At 39.3% G+C, this 22577-nt stretch overlaps 1 protein-coding gene across 4 annotated transcripts in view; it reads right to left on the bottom strand.

Annotated features, from left to right (window-relative positions):
• SLC38A4 (solute carrier family 38 member 4) overlaps window positions 1-22577 on the bottom strand; it is an 84381-nt gene that overhangs the window by 13317 nt on the left and 48487 nt on the right. For all 4 annotated transcript variants that reach the window (XM_061416363.1, XM_061416364.1, XM_061416362.1 and 1 more), the window contains exons 3-13: window positions 18005-18095; window positions 17383-17498; window positions 14477-14550; window positions 13724-13816; window positions 6437-6518; window positions 6268-6350; window positions 6113-6171; window positions 4969-5244; window positions 4758-4837; window positions 3578-3678; window positions 1243-1367 (exon numbers count right to left, since the gene is read on the bottom strand). In XM_061416363.1, the coding sequence (XP_061272347.1) occupies window positions 1243-1367; window positions 3578-3678; window positions 4758-4837; window positions 4969-5244; window positions 6113-6171; window positions 6268-6350; window positions 6437-6518; window positions 13724-13816; window positions 14477-14550; window positions 17383-17498; window positions 18005-18095 (1180 nt within the window). The remainder of the gene's footprint in view (window positions 1-1242; window positions 1368-3577; window positions 3679-4757; window positions 4838-4968; window positions 5245-6112; window positions 6172-6267; window positions 6351-6436; window positions 6519-13723; window positions 13817-14476; window positions 14551-17382; window positions 17499-18004; window positions 18096-22577) is intronic.

The raw sequence follows: 22577 nt of genomic DNA, 5'->3' as shown, positions 1-22577 counted from the left end.
TGTGGTGAAAATGCAATATAATCTGAAAGTGAACGTGGTTTTGGCTTTCAAACTTCAAAAGTTGTATGAATTACTACTCATTTCTACTAATCTATGAGAGAGAAGCTCAAGATCTGCTTTTTTAAATTTTAGTTTAAAAATAAATTTCAATCTCAATAAAACCATAAAACAAATAAATATATAGAAATAAATGGAAAAATACCAATACAGTATACTAATGCATATATATGGAATTTAGAAAGATGGTAACAATAACCCTGTGTACGAGACAGCAAAAGAGACACTGATGTATAGAACAGTCTTATGGACTCTGTGGGAGAGGGAGAGGGTGGGAAGATTTGGGAGAATGACATTGAAACATGTAAAATATCATGTAAGAAACGAGTTGCCAGTCCAGGTTCGATGCACGATATTGGATGCTTGGGGCTAGTGCACTGAGACGACCCAGAGGGATGGTATGGGGAGGGAGGAGGGAGGAGGGTTCAGGATGGGGAACACATGTATACCTGTGGCGGTTTCATTTTTATATTTGGCAAAAATAATACAATTATGTAAAGTTTTAAAATAAAATAAAATTTTAAAAAAAAAGAGGAAAAAAAAAAAGAAATAAATTTGGTGATTTTTTTCCTTCATTTGAAGAGTACTTCAGTTCAGTTCAGTTCAGTCGCTCAGTCGTGTCCGACTCTGCGACCCCATGAATCGCAGCACACCAGGCCTCCCTGTCTATCACCAGCTCCGGGAGTTCACCCAAACTCATGTCCATCAAGTCGGTGATGCCATCCAGCCATCTCATCCTGTGTCATCCCCTTCTCCTCCTGCCCCCAATCCCTCCCAGCATCAGGGTCTTTTCCAATGAGTCAACTCTTTGCATGAGGTGGCCATAGTATTAGAGTTTCAGCTTAGCATTTAAAAATACTTGCTCTATGGAATTCCCTGGCAGTTCAATGGTCAGGTCTCTGTGCTTTCACTGCTGGGGAGATGGGCTTGATTCCTGGTCAATGAACTAAAATCTGCCAAGCTGGGTGGCTTGACCAATTTTTTTTTTAATTTTAATAAGTAAATAAATAATAAAAACTAAAAATACTTGCTGTATCTACATAGTACATAGTCAGTAGGTTCAAAAGGCTATATAAAATATAATGTTCTCAGGAATTGCATTTGAATTGAATCAACATCAAGTCAGAGCATATGTACTAATCTACGTGGTCAAGCAGGATTCTTTTACCAAACCCAGGTACTTACAGGGAATAGCACTATGGGCACAGTTAGTGTTACTGCCATAAGAACAGCCAGGCGTACCATGAGGAGAGGGGTGTCAAATGTGTACACTTTGCTGTAAGCATGAAGCAATTCATCTTCAACTTCTCCTGCAAAGAGGAAGAGGAGAATGAGTCCGCTAGTGTAGTCAAATCGGCACTGCTCACCTTTGACAACATTTTATAGGAAGAACACAGTATAGCAGGAAGAACCCAGATCTGAGAATCCAGACACCTCTGTTTTTATCCTGTCTCAACTTATTAGTTGTGTGTGTGTGGTAAGTCACTTCAGTCGTGTCCAACTCTGTGTTCCTATGGACTGTAGCCCACCAGGCTCCTCTGACCTTGGGATTCTCCAGGCAAGAATACTGGAGTGGGTTACCATGGCCTTCTTCAGGGGATCTTCCCAACCCAAGGATTGAACCTGCCTCTGCTGCGTCTCCAGCATTGCAGGCAGATTTTTTACTGCTCAGCCACCTTGTGTGATCTTTATTCAAATGAACAAAGGGTCCTGAAATTTGTAAAGTTGCAGATTTAATATAAAATTGGTAAGGCTCTTCTCTGGGTCACTGACATTGTGGTAAATCTCTCTGCTTTACAGAAGCACCACAAAACAGGACAGGCTGAGGTCCTCTGGTTGAAAGGGATGAAACGACTAAGCCTTATCAGACTGTCACTTACATCTTGCCATCTCCTTCGACTCCCACCTACCTAGTGAGCCCTGATGCAGCTTCTCCAAACCCAGTATGGAAACCCTAGGACAAATAATCTCTTAACACTTTTCCAAGCTCAACAGTTATGACCCCATCATTACTCTCATAGACGTATTCTTGGACTTTGTCAAGTTTTTGTTTGTCTCACTGAGTTGAGACTCATTAGACTAAGTAACTGCAAGGAAATCAAACCAGTCCATCCTAAAGGGAATTAGTCCTGAATAGTCATTGGAAGGACTGATGCTGAAGCTGAAACTCCAATACTTTGGCCACTTGATGCAAAGAACTGACTCATTGGAAAAGACCCTGATGCTGGGAATGATTGAAGGCAGGAAGAGAAGGGGACGACAGAGGATGAGATGGCTGGATGGCATCACCAACTAGATGGACATGAGTTTGAGCAAGCTCTGGTAGTTGGTGATAGATAGGGAAGCATGGTGTGCTGCAGCCCATGGGGTCACAAAGAGTCGGATACCACTGAGCAAGTGAACTGAACTGAAACTAAGTAATAATGCAAAGATGAAGTAGTATGATTGCTATAGAGTCTTTCAGTGAATAATGCCCTAAGTTTAAGATGCTGCCCTCCTGGAAAACACAGTTCATTCAGGATTCCAGGCACACATGATAAGGAAATACTTATAGAATCAGATGTATTCTGATTTTCCGACTCCTTCCCTCGAAATCAAAGGAGGATAAAAATACTATCAATGACATTGTCCTGACTTTCATTAATTTACAACCAGCAGAGTTTATGCCCAATCTAAACCAGAGCTTGGTTAAAAACCAAATATTAGTCAAAAAGAAAAAAACCCAAGCAAATGGTGCCCTCTCCAGCCTCTTCCTCCCCAACTTGTCTTGCAATCAATTTAATTTACTGAGTCAGTTAAAAAAAAAATACAAAACTATAGACAGTTTTATTTTAAAAATATATGTAAGTTGATAACATTGGTTAATACTAATGTTTGATTCCCTGAGATTCATCTCTAGGGCCAGTGCATCAGGGAAGAGAAGAACAATCCTGCTCCTTTTGTATCCATAGAAGAAATATTTTCAGCATAATCTAATGTGACCAGAATCACTTTGTTTTTTGAGAGTATGTCCCCAGATTGAAAGGAATGCTGTCATGTCCCTTTCACTTAGAAACCAGTCACTATAATAGAATAGAATGAAATTAGCCAGAAAATTTGTCTAATGCTCCAGGCCTCCAGATCTGACTTGACTGGTAAACAAGAAGCAGGTTCTAACTCAAGGACTTTGTACTTTTTCTGCCATTTGCTTGTTAATTAGTTATTCTACCAAAAGAGCTTTGCAACATACAGCTGAAATACCCTTTATCCCTTAAGAAAAAGAATTATAATTGAGAGGGTTTTTTTTTATAAAATATGAGGGAGTTCACAAATTATTGTAAACTGTTAGGCAGCCTAATTCAATTTTTCTTAAGTCATTTTCTTAGGTCAAATGAGGAGGCTAATATAGCATGCTAATTGAGTATATGCATCTATAGATCATGCTGTTTATTGAGAGTAATTAAAAGAATTATACCTACAGGTTAATGATCTGTCCAACTAGGATTTGCACAAAGAGAATGACTTTGACAGAGTGACCTACCATAAAAGGTTAGGTAACCAAAGAGGGCAGCAAGCAGATACATGACGAGCATCCCTGTGATGGAGACATTCGACACTGTTTGCATCTTCCTCCGGGACCGACTGAAAAAGATAAAGGACATTGAGCTTTGATTTTCTGAACTGATGAAAATACTACATTTTTGCCATTTAAAAGCTAAGAACACAATATACGTCTGTGTTGTTCATTTTAAAACCACATTTTTAGTGCAGAAACATCACTTTTTAAAATTCGCCTTCGAGAATTATGGAGGATTTGCTTCCATTTTTCTTAAATGTTACCTCTTCAGTCTTAGAAATAACTATTTTCCTAGAAAAGGATCAGCTTATTTTATGTTGATAAGTACACTTGTCTATTGCACGTTTGAGAGTGTAATTGACACAAGGGTCAAGCTGGCTTCTAATGCAGAAAGCCTTCATACTTCACAATGAGATAGATTTGAGGGCAAGAATCCACAAGAATCAACAAAACACTCCTTCTAGGAGTCCAGACTACCTGAAAGCTTGATATTTTTACCTGGACAGCTTCTGGAAACCATTCTGGAGGCACCTGGCTGCTTAAACCATCATCAGGCCTCTAGGGTAATTGCTATCACTTCTCTTTGAGCTAAGATCAAGTGTAGATGAACTACTACATAGGACTTTCCAAGTAAATGGAAGTGCTCTAAAAGTTTTTCAAGAAGTATATCTGAATATATGGGGCAAGTTATTGTTGTTTAGTGAGAACTGAGTATTGAAGTCTGGGTAAAGAAGATGAGAATTATTATATGACACCTTCCCCTCAGGGTAAAAGAAGAAGCTGCTTAGCCAGGCCACCCTAACCATAATTTTTGGTCTGCATAGGTGTGGGTCATTTCCAGCTCAGGTGACATCTTCTTCCCACCAATTTCAAATTCCACATGCCTGCCAAAATCCTTGCAGACATGGGCTCCTCCTCCCCCTGGACCCCTCACCTGGATCATTAGGATGAAGGAGTAGGAGAAAAGAAAGTAGCGAAGGGGCTGATTCATACCTTTGTGGTTAAAGCATGTTACTGATGAGTGGTTACAGCATAAACTTTCTGCAAAGACAAAGCTGTAAACTATGCTTCTGTATGAAGCACCTTTGAACATATAAGCACATTTTCAAAGCAAGTTTAAATGTTAAAATGATGGCTGCCTTACTCTTTAAGTTCACTGTAGATAGGAAGGACCTCAGGGTGGCATACAAAAGCAAATGCTAGGATGGGAATTGCATAGGCCGTCTGAAAAACAAAAATAACACCTCATATTTAGCATTCCAACACAGAGGGCTACCTCAGGCCATCTCAGCTTCTGAAATAAAAACTCAGAGACTCCATTGCTAGGCTCTTAGAGGTCTCTGGCTCTCACATACCCTGGAGTTGAAGACAAAGTATTTGGGCTGACACTTGTCATCACTGTGTGCTTCAAACTCTACTCCACTGCCATGAAGAGAGCCCTTGGCCTGGTTCTCATCGAGTCCGGCAGCATTCTGGTGGGTGTAATCCATCATGAAGTTCACACCACTACTCTCAGTGTTGTTGAGTAACATCACCACGTGCATTGGAACGGTATTGTTGAAAGTCAGATTCCCAACACTGTGATCCAGAATGGGCAGAGGACAGGGTATTTGGAATTTCTTGTAAATCACCTAGACCAGATCATTAACAACAACAACAAAGAGTCAGCCTTTTGAGGAAAACAATGAAACAAAAATCCATATGGTTGGTTTATGGGGTAGATATGAGGGAACTCTGCTGAAGATTCCTCTTAGACTAATGGATGATGGAGACTCCCTATAGCCTCTGTTCAAAGGAAGGAGCTGGAGCTATGGCTGGAGTTGGAGCTATGGTTGGCAACAAGACAGCATTTTGTGTGAATCCATCCTAAGCTTCATGCATACTCTTCCATGAGAAAGATGATCATTTTCTTGCTGCATTTCATCTCTTCAAACTAATGAAAATAGTCATCAGAAACTCTTCCTTCCTCCTTTGCCTCTTTGGAGAAATGCTATATAAATGTTGGCATTCATGATATTTGCTGAAATTCCTCCTTTTAGAGGGGAGTGGGATAGGGTAGGAAAGGATTTCTTTCTTTAATTCCCCTTTGGTCACCTTCTCTTCATGGGTAGAATGAGTAAGAGAAAATGGCTGATTCATGCAAATAAGGATAATTCTAGAGTCTATTCATTTATTTTCTGGGTCTCTTCACTTCTTCTTCCTCCACCTTTTTAAACACTGAGTTATTGTCACATTCCTGCTGAAGTGTTCCTTTTGTCCAACTATAACATCTAGTGTGCCTAGAACATACTATTAGCAATGGTCTTGACATTCTAACTCAACTATATTTAAACTCATGACTATTCGTCTCATTCCAAATGAGAATACAAGAAAATCGCTTGTGATGCAAGAACTATTTCATGCGAATGATGTGCTTGAACAAAAATTAGGACACCATTTCAAGCGCTGAAAGCATCACATGCCTACCAAGTTACAAGGATCATGTCAAAAATCACTTACCACACTGACAAAAAACACCATGCAAGTAAGAGAAAATCCGCTGGTATAACCAAGGTAACCTAGGAGTTAGGAAATTCCAGAAGGTGAATATGGCATCTATAGTCAGCTTACCTCTTAAAATATGAAATTAAAACCAAAGTGGAAAATGACTTTACCTAAATTTTTAAGAAGAGAAAGTGGAAGAATTATTCCAACAGACACAAATATGACGAGGTAGTTGCCGTTGAGATACCATTCTCTAGAAAAGAAAGACCAGAATATTAGGATCAGAAAAGACCAAGTAGAATGAGTCTATCGATGTTACAGAGAAAACAGAAGACATACCCAGTATTTTCTTCGAGTCCCATGAATGCTCTGATTACTTCAGGTAGTTCATATTTAATGATAAAGAGGTAGCTTGACATGGCTAAAATGGAAAACGTGACAGCTTAGTGGTGTTCATGGCACCAACGTCACAGGCAGTTGTGAGAAGTCCAGGCACTGGGGACATCCCAACTTCTCAGTACTTCCCAAACCGAAATAAAAGCCACCCACTGTGTATCCTGTATGCCTTCCAAGTTCTTCTCATAAATGGATATTGGGCCCTTTGGCTCTTCCCGATGGACGTTTGCCGACAGTATCAATGCTGATGCTGTGTTAAATCCAGCTCTGGGGTTTTCAGTGAAGCTGCAGTTTTGAAGCTTTCCTGTTAGTAGTCGTCATGGCCTTACACGTATGCCTGTTTGTATCTAAAACTCAGGCAGAGGTTTGACAACCAAAGGTGTCAACCACAAGAGAGGGGGGTAGAACTGCAAGATGGAGTTGGGTAGAGTACGTGTCACTCTGCCCTCAGTAGGTGGACACCAGTTTAGTCCTGTGTGATCTCCATGAGGGCACACAAAATCTCAGACTGCTGATTCTCCAAATTGGAGTCATACTGGATTGATAAAGAAGAAGAGTACAAGAGAGGATAGCTTCTCTAACCTTTATCAGTGAAGTGTTTTTCTGTATCTATTGTCCAAATAAGAAATCATAAAAAAGTGGCAAAATTTCTTGAGCATCTCTATAAGTGATGCACGCGTGAGCATGTACTTTTCTGAAAATTTGACCTATGAAAATGTGCAAACCCTCTCTCTGGAAAAACATTTATATAGACATGCACAATAAGATACAATTTGGGGGTTTTATGCAACATCCCTTTCCAAAGTCCATCCACTCAGTGAAGCATAATACTAATTTGCTATTTCACACATGGTCAAAGGGCTCAACTGAAAATAACACTGACAAGTTTCACATCGCAAGGTTTAAGGGTGTGCTACATCCTTCTAGTGAAGTTTTGCTAACAGACATTTCAAGCAGCGATCCAAGTTGCAAATTGAACTATTAATAGTTTAAAATATTTCCTTAACCTCAAATAAAAGCAATAATAGTGATAATAGTTCCCCACATGGTTTAGCTTTGCATGTGGCCAGCTGAAAAGCCATGTGAAAGAGGAAGATGCCTCTTATTGTCTTCATTCCACAGCTGAGGATATAATGATTATGAGAGCTTAAATGACATGTCCAATATCACACAGCTTGAAAAATGACAGACCACATCCAAAATATAAGCTCCCTAATTTCAGGCCAGTGTTTCTTCTCTATTGTGAAATGAAATGATTTTTACAATATCTGATGTGTCTTCTGTAAACATGACTTGGTTAATCTTTACAAAGACCTTGGCCAAAGCTAAATCTTACAGAGGGTAAACAGAGGAGATATTTCTGATTAACTAGTTCAGTGAGGTACCATCAATTTTAGAGCTGTTAATTGCTGACTTTCAGTGATGTCACCCCTGTTAATGTGTTTGGTCTTCAAAAATTCAGAATGATCCAGACCTGTCTGGATAATGTCAACATTATTCTGCTAATATTGAAACATCCATGGTCAGTGTTAATTTTTCAGGGGATTGAGGGAATTAAATGTTCTAAATGTGGAATTGCCAAATACAGAAATACAAGTGATTTCTTTTAGGCTACAATAACCATTAATCACATAGAGTAACCAAAATGAGAGATTTTCAGGAATGCTGTATGAAATTTCATCTTACTCCTTTAAAGCCATACTGTGTGTGTGTGTGTGGTGGGCTTGATTGAGAGACCAAGCTATAGTTTATCCCATTGTTTAGAAGCATACTAGTAGCTACACTTGGAACAATAGACAATGCTGTTGCCACTCAGCCTGTTGGGATCAGTGCTAAGTATGTGTATGTCCAGTTAGTTCTATGGGCCAAATAAGTATATTAGAATACCTGCAAAGGACTCCCATGAAATCCTTAAATTTAAATTTCCTACTATGAAATGCTTGATACTTAAATCTTCATTGTACCTGTTCAGTCGCTAAGCCATGTCCAACTTTTTGTGACCCAATGGACTGCAGCACACCAAGCTCCCCTGTCCTTCACTACCGGAGTTTGTTCACACTCATGTCCATTGAGTCAGTGATGCCATCCAATCATCTCATCCTCTGTTTCCCCCTTCTTCTCCTGCCCTCAATCTTTCCTAGCATCAGGATGTTTACCAATTAGTCACATCAGGTGGCCAAAGTATTGGAGCTTCAGCTTTAGCATCAGTCCTTCCAATGAACTTTCAGGGTTGATTTCCTTTAGAATTGATTGATTAAATCTTAATAAGGCTGAAAATTTGAACCACATGTAAAGCAATTTATTTGGTGGAGGCTGGGGGACTTTTATGCTTGGAGCTCAATGCCAGTAAAAAGAATGAAACAATTACTGCCAAATTCTACCTGGGATTGTACTCTTACTATATAAAAATATGACAGACATAAATACAAATCACTATGATATGACTGGATTTTATTTATCTTCTTACTAACTATCCATTAGTAGGAGCAGTTATAGTTAGATAAAGGTTTTTAAAGAAATTGCTGCATTTTAGAAATCCCAGATAATTCCAGTGATTTTATTAATCAGAAAGAATGGCCTCCTTGCAAGCTCTCTATAGCAGCATTGTTTGCAATAGTAAAAAACTGAAAACATTCCAAAACTGTTCATGGAGTGATTCAGTAAATCAATTACTGTGCATTTGTACAATGGAAAATTCAAAAACCATTATAAAGAGTAATATGCAAAAACATTCAAGGCATATTAGTAAATAAAAAGCAAGCTATAAATCAGTGTTATAAGATGATCTTATTTTAACAATAACACTATATTTGTTAAATTTGACAGAGAGGAAAACCTGAAGTGGTTTTTTCTAAGAGTGATTTACATAAACATTTCTTTGTAATCTGTTGCTGCTGCTAAGTCACTTCAGTCGTGTCTGACTCTGTGCGACCCCATAGACGGCAGCCCACCAGGCTCCCCGTCCCTGGGATTCTCCAGGCAAGAACACTGGAGTGGGTTGCCATTTCCTTCTCCAATGCATGAAAGTGAAAAGTGAAAGTGAAGTCACTCAGTCCTGTCCGACTCTTCGCGACCCCATGGACTGCAGCCTACCAGGCTCCTCCGTCCATGGGATTTTCCAGGCAAGAGTACTGGAGTGGGGTGCCATTGCCTTCTCCATTGTAATCTGTATATTCATGTAATGTTTTAGTTTTTCACAATTAGCATGTATTTGTCTTATAATTGTAAAAATCTCATTTAAGAACAACCAGAAAACTGGGGAGGAATTATGCACTGAACCCGTATTATTATGACCTTGTGAGAATAAACTACTACTCTCATTTACATAGATGGAAAAAATGGACGCAGATATGTAAAGTGACTTTCCCAAGGTCATAGACAGTGACAGAAACAAACTCAAATTCAGGTGCGTCAGGATCCAAAAGTCTATTCTCCACTCAAAGATTTAAAAACCTCTTCAGATGGTTAGATAGCATCAGCGACTCAATGGACATGAGTTTTAGCAAACTCTGGGAGATAATGAAGGACAGGGAAGCCTGGCATGCTGCAGTCTATGGGATCAAAAAGAGTTGGACACAACTGAGTGACTGAATAGCAACAACATATCGGTTCTATATAAAGAAGGTTAAAGGAGCCCAGAGGTGCTAGTACCTAATAGCTTAGAGAATAGGGGATCATGGGAACAATCAAAGAGGGAGAGAATGCATGTGTGGTAAGGCTGGAGGATGGTAAAAGTAGGGGAGCTGAATGTAGTTAGTTATGACACAAAACACATAAGGAACAGATGATAGATGAGTAAGGAGAGAGAGAGAGACAGATCGATAGGGGGTTTTTCAGGAAAGGTAGGCAAAGGAAAGATGGTTAAGACCTTTATATGTCAGACTAAAGAGTTTAAATTTTATCTTGAAAATAATGAGGGCATGCTGAAGAATTTTATGCATGTGAGAAGCTGGGGTAGATCTGGATTTGAGAAAGTTAATTTGGAGGATGAATTACAAATGGAAGAGAGGAAACTCAAGACAGAAAGATCAGTTAGATGGCTACTGCAACAATTTGAAGTGTGGTGATGAGACTAGAAGGAGAAAGATTCAAAAGATAAACAAGAGAAAGAATAGTTCAGTTCAGTTCAGTTCAGTCACTCAGTTGTGTCCGACTTTTTGTGACTCCATGGAGAGCAGCACGCCAGGCTTCCCTGTCCAACACCAACTCCCAGAGCCTACTCAAACTCCTGTCCATCGAGTCGGTGATGCCATCCATCTCATCCTCTGTGATCACCTTCTCCTCCTGCCTTCAATCTTTACCAACATAAGGGTCTTTTCTAATCAGTCAGCTCTTCATATCAGGTGGCCAAAGTATTGAAGTTTCAGCTTCAGCATCAGTCCTTCCAATGAATATTCAGGACTGATTTCCTCCAGGACTGACTGGTTTGATACCCTTGCAGTCCAAGGGACTCTCAAGAGTCTTCTCCTACACCACAGTTCAAAAGCATCAATTCTTTGGTGCTCAGATTTCTTTATAGTCCAACTCTCACATCCATACATGACTAATGGAAAAACCACAGCTTTGACTAGACGGACCTTTGTTGACAAAGTAATGTCTCTGCTTTTTAATATGCTGTCTAGGTTGGTCATAGCTTTTCTTCCAAGAAGCAAGTGTCTTTTAATTTCATGGCTGCAGTCACCATCTGCAGTGATTTTCAGTTCAGTTCAGTCCAGTCCCTCAGGTGTGTCCGACTCTTTGCGACCCCGTGAATCGCAGCACGCCAGGCCTCCCTGTCCATCACCATCTCCCGGAGTTCACCCAGACTCACGTCCACTGAGTCAGTGATGCCATCCAGCCATCTCATCCTCTGTCGTCCCCTTCTCCTCCTGCCCCCAATCCCTCCCAGCATCAGAGTCTTTTCCAATGAGTCAACTCTTCACATGAGGTGGCCAAAGTTCTGGAGTTTCAGCTTTAGCATCATTCCTTCCAAAGAAATCCCAGGACTGATCTCCTTCAGAATGGACTGCTTGGATCTCCTTGCAGTCCAAGGGACTCTCAAGAGTCTTCTCCAACACCACAGTTCAAAAGCATCAATTCTTCGGCACTCAGCCTTCTTCACAGTCCAACTCTCACATCCATACATGACCACAAGAAAAACCATAGGAGCCCCCCAAAAAAAGTCTATCACTGTTTCCATTGTTTTCTCATCTATTTGCCATGAAGTGATGGGACCGGATGCCATGATCTTAGTTTTCTGAATGTTGAGTTTTAAGCCAACTTTTTCACTCTCCTCTTTCACTTTCATTAAGAAACTCTTTAGTTATTCTTTGCTTTCTGCCATAAGTGTGGTATCATCTACATATCTGAGGTTATTGATATTCCTCCTGGCAATCTTGATTCCAGCTTGTGCTTCATCCAGCCCAGCATTTCACATGATGTACTCTGCATATAAGTTAAATAAGCATGGTGATAATATACAGCCTTGACATACTCATTTCTTGATTTGGAACCAGTTCCATGTCCAGTTCTAACTATTGCTTCTTTACCTGTGTACAGATTTCTCAGGAGGCAGGTCAGGTGGTCTAGTATTCCCATCTCTTTCAGAATTTTCCACAGTTTGTTGTGATCAACACAGTCAAAGGCTTTGGCATAGTCAATAAAGCAGAACTTTCTCTGGAACTCTCTTGCTTTTTCAATGATCCAGTGGATGTTGGCAATTTGATCTCTGGTTCCTCTGCCTTTTCTAAATCCAATTTGTACATCTGGAAGTTCATAATTCACATACTTTTGAAGCCTGGCTTGGAGAATTTTGAGCATTACTTTGCTATCATGTAAGGTGAGTGCAATTGTGTGGTAGTTTGAACATTCTTTGGCATTGCCTTTCTTTGGGTTTGGAATGAAAACTGACCTTCTCCAGTCTTGTGGCCACTGCCGAGTTTTCCAAATTTGCTGGCATATTGAGTGCAGCACTTTCACAGCGTCATCTTTTAGGATTTGAAATAGCTCAATTGGAATTCCATCACCTCCACTAGCTTTGTTCGTAGTGATGCTTTCTAAGGCCCACTTGACTTCACATTCCAGGATGTCTGTCTCTAGGTCAGTGATCACACCATCTTGATTATCTGGGTCTTGAAGATCTTTTTTGTATAGTTCTTCTATGTATTCTTGCCATGTCTTCTTAATATCTTCTGCTTCTGTTAGGTCCATACCATTTCTGTCCTTTATCGAGCCCATCTTTGCATGAAATGTTCCCTTGCTATCTCTAATTTTCTTGAAGAGAACTTTAGTCTTTCCCATTTTATTGTTTTCCTCTATTTCTTTGCGTTGATCACTGAGGAAGGCTTTCTTACCTCTCTGTGCTATTGTTTGGAACTCTGCATTCAAATGGGTATATTTTTCCTTTTCTCCTTTGCTTTTCCCTTCTCTTCTTTTCTTAACAGCTGGTATTTAATGGAATGGTCAGAGTTAGGGAGAGAGGGAAATGCTCAGGTTGATTCCCAGATTTCTGGCTTAAGAAATCTGCTGGTATTGTTTGTTCACCAAGATGAAAGAACAGAAGGATGGAATAACCAGTTTGGGGACTGGGTAGGAGGTGGGAAAGTAAGTGCCACTGTGTGATGATATAGTCTGGATCATGCAAGAGGACATAGCCACAGGACATCAGAAATATGGATTAAAATGTCTTTAGAAGGTCAAAGACATGAGAGGACCAGTGAAGTTGGTGGGCAAGTATAACCTGGAACATGATTAAAAATATATGCTTCTCAGCTCTCTCTGGAAATGATCATTCAGGAGGAATATAAGAATCTGTTTTACAGTGCTTTTGATGCCTCACCAGCATTTTACTTTAGCACAACTTCTATGAACAATGCCCAGTGGGCTGACTGCATAAGATGTGTCTCAATGACCTCAAAATTTACCACGTGCCTCAGATACTGAATATTTCCTTTTGTGAAATATACTCAATCATATATATTTATATATATTTGAAATCAAGAAAGGTTTTATTCTTTATTTTTGTTATAGAATTTATTTCATAAGGTTTATATAGTATTTCATTTCAATATAGATATCACTGTTTTGGGTTACAGAGAGATAGCAAATCTGTCTAGAAAACTTTACTTATTAAATTTAAAAATGATAAAACAGGTATTTCTATTTAAATTCCTGTTCATTGCTATTAAATTTTCTTATTTCTTGAACCTCCTTTAGAAAGTTTAAATGGTTTGTTGAAAGCTAGAACCTTACCTCCAATGTTCTGCATTGTAATGGAGATAAAAGCTCCGATTTTCCCAGGCCATCCAAATGCCTTTTCACCTAGTTTTTCATAAATTAAAGACCCTATAATCAGAAATGAAAAGAACCTTGTTAAGAAACTGGTTTAGTGATGAAGATATTTCTATAATATAATTCTGCACTGGAGCCTCAAACATGTAAATAACAGCATATAGAAATCACAGATCTCAGGTTCAGTCCCTGGGTTAGGAAGATCCCCTGGAAAAGAAATAGTAAACTGCTCCAGGATTTTTGCCTGGAAAATTCCATGGACAGAGAAGCCTAGGGGGCTATAGTTCATGGGGTCACAAAGAGTCAGACACGACTGAGCACGAGCACCTAAATGACCTAAGTGACCACCTATAGAAATCATAAACCCCAAATACACAATCTCAAAAGCCATTACAAAATACGGTGTATGTTCTCCAAACAAGGAGTGATGGCTTCATTCACTTTGGCTCCAGGCAGCAAGTTAGAACTGTTACTTCCATCATCCACCAAAAGCCTTTTTCTGTATTTGGCTTGAACCTGAGCAGGCTGACTTTCACTTTCACTTGATTTTTCACTTGCCTAGATAACTAAGAACACGGAGAGGCCATGTGATTGGGATTAGAAGAAAATTAACTGTAAAATTGATTAACACCATCTTATAGGTATGGAGCTAGAGACTGAAGTGCCTTTAACCAGAATCAAAATGGCATGTCTGGTGTCTAAGGAGTAGCATACCTCCTTCTTTGGCAGTCTTTAATAAAAGATGAACTGAATAAAGAGATAGGACCGCCACGGCAAGCAGCATGATTCTGTGAAAGGAATAGAAAGGAGACAATAAGATTTATGTAAAAAATAAGACATAATAATACATGATGTTACAATACATTATTACACTGGTCTTTTCAATCATTAACTTTCCAACAATATGTGGATTTGGGGAAGCTGGAAAATTCTTTTTCAGAATGTCACAAATACTCTTTAATGCTTCAGAACTGGATTGGCTTTATTTTATGGGTCAAAATGTACTACTGGAAGTCCCTAACCCACCTTTTTTAGTGTGTTACTACTAACAATAGTAGAATCTAGTTTAAAATTTGGATGCTAAGGCACAGCAAAATTAGCAAATACTATGTATACTCACTCAGTATAAGGGGCATATGTATATGTATATCATATTTGCATGATATTCTCATGAATATTTATAATTGAAGGGCTATTCAATGACCTGACTAAACATTCATCTAAAATCTAGAAACAGAGAAGCCAAAGCAAACTCTGAGTTCCATTACTACTGTCTGTGCATTATATGAGAGTGGTCAGAGGTGTGAACCAGAGGGTCTGGCAAATGCCTGTATAATAGAAAAAACAGAAAAAGGTAAGTCTAGGCTACAGGAAAACCTTTGTTGTACTCAGAAAAGAATCGTTTCTGGTTCAGGGCCCTCCACATGTTCACAGGCATATATGGTTTCTTTATGTATTCAGTGATCAGTGCTTTCCAAAAACAAGAACTGAACAGCAAAAATCGAGTGTAGATAGAAGCAATTATATAATAAATTAGGGAATAATAGTAATCTTTACCTGAAACTGAAAAAAAAAATCTTATTCTGTGTCTGTTTCCTATGATGAGAGCACACTAAACATTCTCTCCACAACTGATCTAATTCTTTGGTAATTCCTAGGAAAGTTAAGTTTGCAAACATAGATTTAGACAATGAGGTACAAATATTCTAACAATTCTAGCTCTATTGTGCTCTTATTTATCATAAAATATGTTTGCCAGAACTGTCTAATCAATGTCTTATTAATCTGTTGTTCCATACAGCTTATGAATTGACCTGTTTTTAAGAATTATGCAATTCAGATTACATAATTTTATTCCCTGGAAAAATGATGAGAATACTCTATATTCTAAACATATACTTGCTTTGGTAGAAAATACTAAAAGTAAACACCAATGAAATCCTGTGTCACTTGTTGGGAATTAAGGGAAATTGCTGAATCCATTTTGGGCTACTTGGATACACAAAACACATCTCATGATCTCTAATGATTTAATTGCTTTGGCCAAATTAATCTGGTAAATGTTTACAGGCCTAAAATGAGGCTCTCAGTTTTAAAAGTGGAATATTCTCCTCCCATGAAGATGATCTGCAGCTCTAGAATTGGAGAAAGTATCTCTTACTTCTAACTCATCAGTGATCTAGGAAAATTTCCTAATTATTTTAATGGTATGTGTAATTAGTACAGAGAAGGCAGTCTGTTTGTTTCAAAGGCAGAGTATATTACAAAAGTATACAACTACATATATGACTATACTTCTGGTCATTAAGAATCTGAGAATTTTTTAAAACTACTTTATTTCAAACATGGCTTAGAAAGGTAAAGGTGACATAAAAACCCATTCAGCTAAAAACTATAATCTAACAGTTCAATCAAAGCACTGACACAATATCAATATTTATAGTCCAGCCTGATCCTTAGCCCCCAAATAGCTATGTGGTTACCTAATCATATGTGATGTTTGGAACATAAATAGCATATATTTATAATATAAATGTTACATTCTTAGACAGTTATTCAAGACTCCAGCATTGCATTAGGGATTGTGATCTACATTCACACTGTTGCCTAACTTTATTCTTGTGAAGTATTTCACTGCTGCCAACTGTGTCTTTGAAAATATCAGGCTGCACATAATGACAAATGTCTGTGGCTGTCTGTCACAAGTGGTCTCCACCCTCCAGGTTGGCTCTGTGATGCTGCTGCCACCAGGCAGCATTTGACCAAGTTTGGATAAAGCGCATTGGTTTAGGAATAAACTTTGGCCACTATGCAAAAGTTCCCCATGCCAAGCATTGTTACTAGGTCTTGGTGATACAAACAAGAGGTGAATAAAAACAGGATTGAGCCATCTCCAAAGGCTTAATGCTTTGGAGACGACAGTCTAGCCAGGGAGAGAGCCATTAAACAAATGAATCAGACAACTGCACTAAAATACTAACACTGTGATGAGACTATAAGGTGGTTTGTCCCAGTCATGGAGACTGGAGGAAGGCATAACTGAGGTGTGGCTGAACTGAGTTATGGGGAGTTAACTAGATGTAGAGGAAAGGGAAGACAGTTCCAAGATTATGTGCAAAGGCCCTGTGGTAAGAGGGGATGGCACCTTTAAGGGATGGAGAGAAGACCACTGTGCCCATTGTATCTGGCATACAGAGCAACAGATGATGGGACTTGAGATGGGATCAAGGCACACAGGACCCTGCAGGTCCGGTTTGGGAAGGGATGTTTTTCCTGAGTGTCATAAAGTCAGATTTGCTACTGGGAAAGATCTTTTAAACTATTAAACACCATATTACTTTACGATGAATAATTTTGGACTGGTAGGGCTGTTCTAGCGCTTTGGGGGAAGGGGGTTCAAACATAAACTTTCTGCCATTTGAATAGAGATGGCTGGTTGAACAAGTACCAGGATTAGACTGCTCTGATTATTTCTCATTGCTGTTTTGTTTCAAAAAGAGAGAGAATATGCTAGTACTTTCTCAGATGATTCTTATTCACAAAGATCAAATTTTGTTAATTGAAAGAGCACCAGGTATGCACAGGCTTTAAACTGAGTGTAGATACGACCAGGCACTTACATGAAAAGTATGATCCCTGTGTTGGCCATGGCATAGGACAGGCCCAGGATTCCACTGCCCATGATGGCATTACTCAGGTTGAATGAAGACATTCCAAAGGAGGTGGTCCCAGGATGCTTGAAGAAAAAGGGATGCATGATAAGCAAATACCCACCAAAGGATGAACCTTTTTTGGATTATTCTTATCCTATATCATCTTTTTTTGGAAGAGACTACCACCAAAAATTGAAGATTAAAGTAAAATCACAGCAAATAAAACCATGACTCAACTTCAGTAAAAGCATGTAATTTTCAGTGGAATGTGGTACTTGATTTCAGCAGAGGTCTCGGTAAAAATAAAAAATACAGGTTGAGTAATAGAAAGAAGGGAAAACATGTACGACTGCAGATCACATTTGAGTTAGAATGATTTCTCCAAAAAACAAATAAATTTCATAAATGATTTATGCAGCCATATGGCGAACAGGAAAAACAAGCCCTTATTCCAGTAAGGGCCTGAATAAACAGAGAATGTGCTGATCAAGGCTTGGAAAATTTCAGTCACATTGCTTTCCTGCAGAGACCCAGGTAGATCAGACATCCTCAAGTCCTGTTTACTGCCGGAAAGCAGAGAATCACTTACATGTTCATCGTCATAATCTGCCAACTTCTTTTTCCCCAAAAATCCATTTGTCAGGAATTTCTGACTTTCAGCATCTTCATTAGTAAACTGACTGAACATACATACAAAGGAAAAGAAGACAGTAGAAACAGCTAGTGAATGCTCCGATTTGTATTAATGTTTCCGGTGATCTAAGTCACTGAATCAGGGGAGGAAAACAAGGCATTAAAGCTTTTATTTTTCTCTTCTCCTCTTCATACTAGTGTTCCTTCCAGAAAAAAGGACTGAGCCCTATTTATGAGTATACTTTGGGAGGGAGGGGGAAAGCTCTGAAGGAAGAAAATATTTTTTAGTTGAAATCTTTTTAAAGCCACATTTTTCCTCCCACATTGACTATGCAAAAAATAGAATAATTAGAGCTAATTCCCTTTCTCTCCCAAAGAAAGGGGACAGAGCAGTGACTGCGTTTTCTCAACTGTTAATACACCATGACCACAGGATCTTATTAATTCAATAAGTATTTATTAAGTGCTTTGGCACTGTGATCTCATCTCTCTTCGTGCTAAACTGTCCTCATAAGGGAAACTTCCATGTCTGATATGAAGCAACTATGGCTCAGAAGAGTAAGACAGCATGTCCAGCCCCACCAGATCCCGAGTCTAGGGTCTCCTACAGCACCATGCAACCCTAGACGGAGCCCTTAGCTGGCATTTTCCTCTTTTTTGATTCCACGTTTAATACGCATATCTCTTGCTGGAAAGGAGTTCAAGGGTAGCTCTGTGCTGTGTTTGGTTGTGTGCAAGAATGTGTATCTTAATTACTCTGAAAATGTACTTGGTTGTGTTAGACAATTAATGAATGAAACTAAGAAAACCTTTTAAAGAAACCCAATGAATTAGCAGAAGAGTTGAGAGGGCTGTAAGATGCAGGATTAAAGAGCAGGACTTTAAGACATCACTGTCCACACAGAGCAGGTGGCTCAGTCAGTAAAGAATCTGCCTGGAATGCAGGAGATGTGGGTTCAACCCTGGGTCGGGAAGATCCCCTGGAAAAGGGCGTGGCAACTTCAGTATTCTTGTGGGGAGAATCCCAAGGACTGAGCAGCCTGGCAGGCTGCTGTCCATAGGGTCACAAAGAGTCAGATATGACTGAAGAGACTGAGCAAGCACAAACCCACTAAACACTGTGATAGTGGTCTACTTGGTCCAGGCTGGAAGCTGCACATCCCACGACAGCACTGGTTGGCAACTGAAGCTGCATGCCAGAGATATGAAGGATATGAGGATATGAAGATCTGAGGATATGAAGCTAGTACCAGTCACGTTTCTGAACGTTTGACTAATAAGTTCAGCTGCCACCACTGCATTTTGATACTGGAAAATGTCACAGAGGCTTTTGATTATAGGAAATGTTCAAATATGCATGCTTTTTAAAAGTGCTTCATTATTAGATAAATTACAACTTTTAAGGCATTTCTTGCATGAGAGAGTAAGGTAAAATGATTGGAGTGTTTTTTTAAATAACCCTTAGAAATAAAAAAGGTAAAATAATTATTATAGATCTGTGCAAATCATCTCTTAGAAGTTAAGCCTGAAAATATCTTATGAGAAAGAGGGACAATAAGGCTACTTTTTGAGAACAGAGAACAATATAAAGTGCAGATAGAACTAGACAGATCACGAAGACAAAATCACAAAGTTTCACACGCTTTTCTAAAACCCAGGAAGTGGCTTTTCTTCAACCATGTGGTGTACAAGTTAGGAATATTCCCTGTCATTTTTCTCCTATCTCTTGAAGGAAGAATAAGGCCCTCAGAGGCTATCTTCCTCCATCTCTGTACTCCTTCCTCCCTTTTGTGCTTTATTTTAATAGTCTGTAGTTAATATACTTGCTATGTGGAGACTGGTACATAATGTTCATAGCTGGAAACGGAAAAGATAAGATGAAACAGAGCCCCAAATGGGCCTAATGATAATAAAAACAAAGGTTTCATCTAGATTTAAACTCTGGAATATCCAACATTCTATTTTTAACCTCAATCAATAAGCTAGAATCCTTTAGCCCATGAGTAATTTTAAAGTTTTAAATGTAAAAGTAAATAGACTTTCTCTTTTGAGGCACTTGCATGTTCTTATTTTGACATGAGATGAATTGTAGTCATAAAACATGTCAAGATTGTATAAAATATATGAGAAATGTCCCCAGCATCTTCAGTGATTTAATATCAAGCCCAGCATATATTGAAAACATAAGTATAATGAATCCAAATAAATGTATTATATTGAATTTCCCCCAAAATTTACATTTAAGAGATCAAACCAAACATAAATAAACCCATCTTTTTAAAATGATCATAAAATTGCAAAATAATGACCCAGTAGAGACAGGACTTACAAGCTAAGTCCTTGTAAGTGTTCCAGAACACACTGTCTGAAGCTGACAAAAGCATTCTTGCTCTTTTCATGCTGGCTTTCAGAGGACCAAATCTAATGACTTTGTAGGACTCTTCTTAGGACCCTGTCTCTTTCAGCTCTGGCACTTCCACAGAGCTCATATCTGTATGCACCTTTCTCAGAAACAAAAGAGCCCTTGGATTTGATCAATTTCCTGAGTAACAAAGTGCAGGGGAAAAAACAACAGTTCACTGAGTATCATCTATCTCAAAGGCACTCATTTAATCCTCAGCAAAGTAGGTGTTGGTTTGCCATTTTGCATTTTCCACTGAAGCTCAAAGAAGATAAATACCTTCTCCCAAGTCAGATGACTCCTCTGCTGATTCCAAAGCCCTGGTTCTACCATGCTGTGCCTCCTCAAGAGTAAGTCAGAAAGAGAAAGACAAATATTGTATACGAACATACATATACATACATATGGAATCTGGGCTTCCCATGTGGTACTAGTGGTAAAGAACCCACCTCTCAATGCAGGAGACACAGGAGACCTGGGTTTGATCCCTGGGTCGTGAGGATCCCCTGGAGGAGGGCACAGCAACCCACTCCAGTATTCCTGCCTGGAGAATCCCATGAACAGAGGAGCCTGGTGGGCTATAGTCCATAGGGTCACAAAGAGTCAGACACGACTGAAGTGACTTAGTATGCACGCACATATGGAATTTAGAAAGATAATACTGATGAGCCTACTTGTTAGAGAACAAAGGAGACACAGACATAAAGAACAGAGTTTTGGACACAGTGCGGGAAGGAGAGTGTGAGATGAACGGAGACAGTATCACTGAAACCTATATATTACCATATATAAAATAGACGGCCAGTGGGAATTTGCTGTATGACACAGGGAACCCAAAGCCGGTGTTCTGTGACAACCCAGAGGGATGGGATGGGGAGGGAGGTGGGAAGGGTTTCAAGAGGGAGGGGACATATGTATACCCAGGGCTGATTCATATTGATGTATGGCAGAAACAACCATGATATTGTAAAGTACCTTCTAATTAAAAATTTTTAAATATATTATGCTGAAAAAAAAGAGTCACCCAACCTACAAAGAGTCGTGTTGACATCTCCATGGCCTCTCTTATCCAACAACACTAATGTTTACTGGGCTGGCTTCCTGGAGGAAGAACAGTGCTTCCTCCTGACACCCTTCCTGGGTGTTGTGAATGCAATAAGACATCCTGATTTGAGGATAATATTCTCTACTCCAGACCTAGATTTAATAAAAAATTCACTTCTGAATATCTTAAATCATTAATAATTGGTGTTATGTAATATTTTATAAGAAGTTACTAAACTTATTAAATAACAGTTGTGCAGCTACTCTGTTCCAGGCAGTGCCATCAACCTGGTGTAGTGGCATCATGAACATCTGGGTAGGGAGAAGGTGCACAGAGCAGGTGATCACTTCTAACTGGGGGATGGCTTCATAGGAGACCTGATATTAAGCTGAGTCTTGAAGAAAGAGTGCAGCCAGTAGAGAAAAAGGGGGAAGGTGAGTGGGTAATATTTAAATCAGGGCATTCCAGGCAGACAGAGCAGAGTGAATGAAGGAACAAGAGTTTTAAGTGGCTCAACAAGGCTAGAAGACAGCACATAAACAGGGAACAGGGCAAGGGATGAAGAGGAGAGCTAGGTGAGGGCTAGATCATGAAAGGCCTCATATGCCAAGCAATGTGTAGTATAATCTTTCTCTCATAGCTACTGAGGAAGCACTGAAAGGGTTTACCTTAGGATAGGACATGAGTCCATTTGAAATTGTAAAAGATTACTTTTGCAAGGAATGTGGAGGTCTAGTTGGAAGGGAGTAAATTGTAAGATGGGGACTAATCAGGGCTGTTCTAGTGGATGAGTGACAGATGATGAGGAACAAAAGCAAGATGGCAATAGAATGGATATAGACAAGTGGGTGGACTTGAAACATTAATGAGGTAGAAGCAACTGGATATAGTCAAACATTGTACATGCAGTTCGGCAGAAGGGATGAGTCAAAGTTGATACCAAAGGCCCTTTGATTGAGTTGCTGAATGATGCTGATGACTTTCACCAAGATGAAATTGCTAGAAGAAGGGAAAATTTTGAAGAGGATGACAAGAGTTCAATATTAGACACTCACAAGTGTAACTGAATCAAGGAGGCAATTC

This window comes from Bos javanicus, chromosome 5 (assembly GCF_032452875.1).
Source record: "Bos javanicus breed banteng chromosome 5, ARS-OSU_banteng_1.0, whole genome shotgun sequence".
Taxonomy (NCBI): Eukaryota; Metazoa; Chordata; class Mammalia; order Artiodactyla; family Bovidae; genus Bos; species Bos javanicus.
The sequence above is the reverse complement of the archived record's forward strand: the minus strand, read 5'-3'. Positions and strand labels throughout refer to the sequence as shown.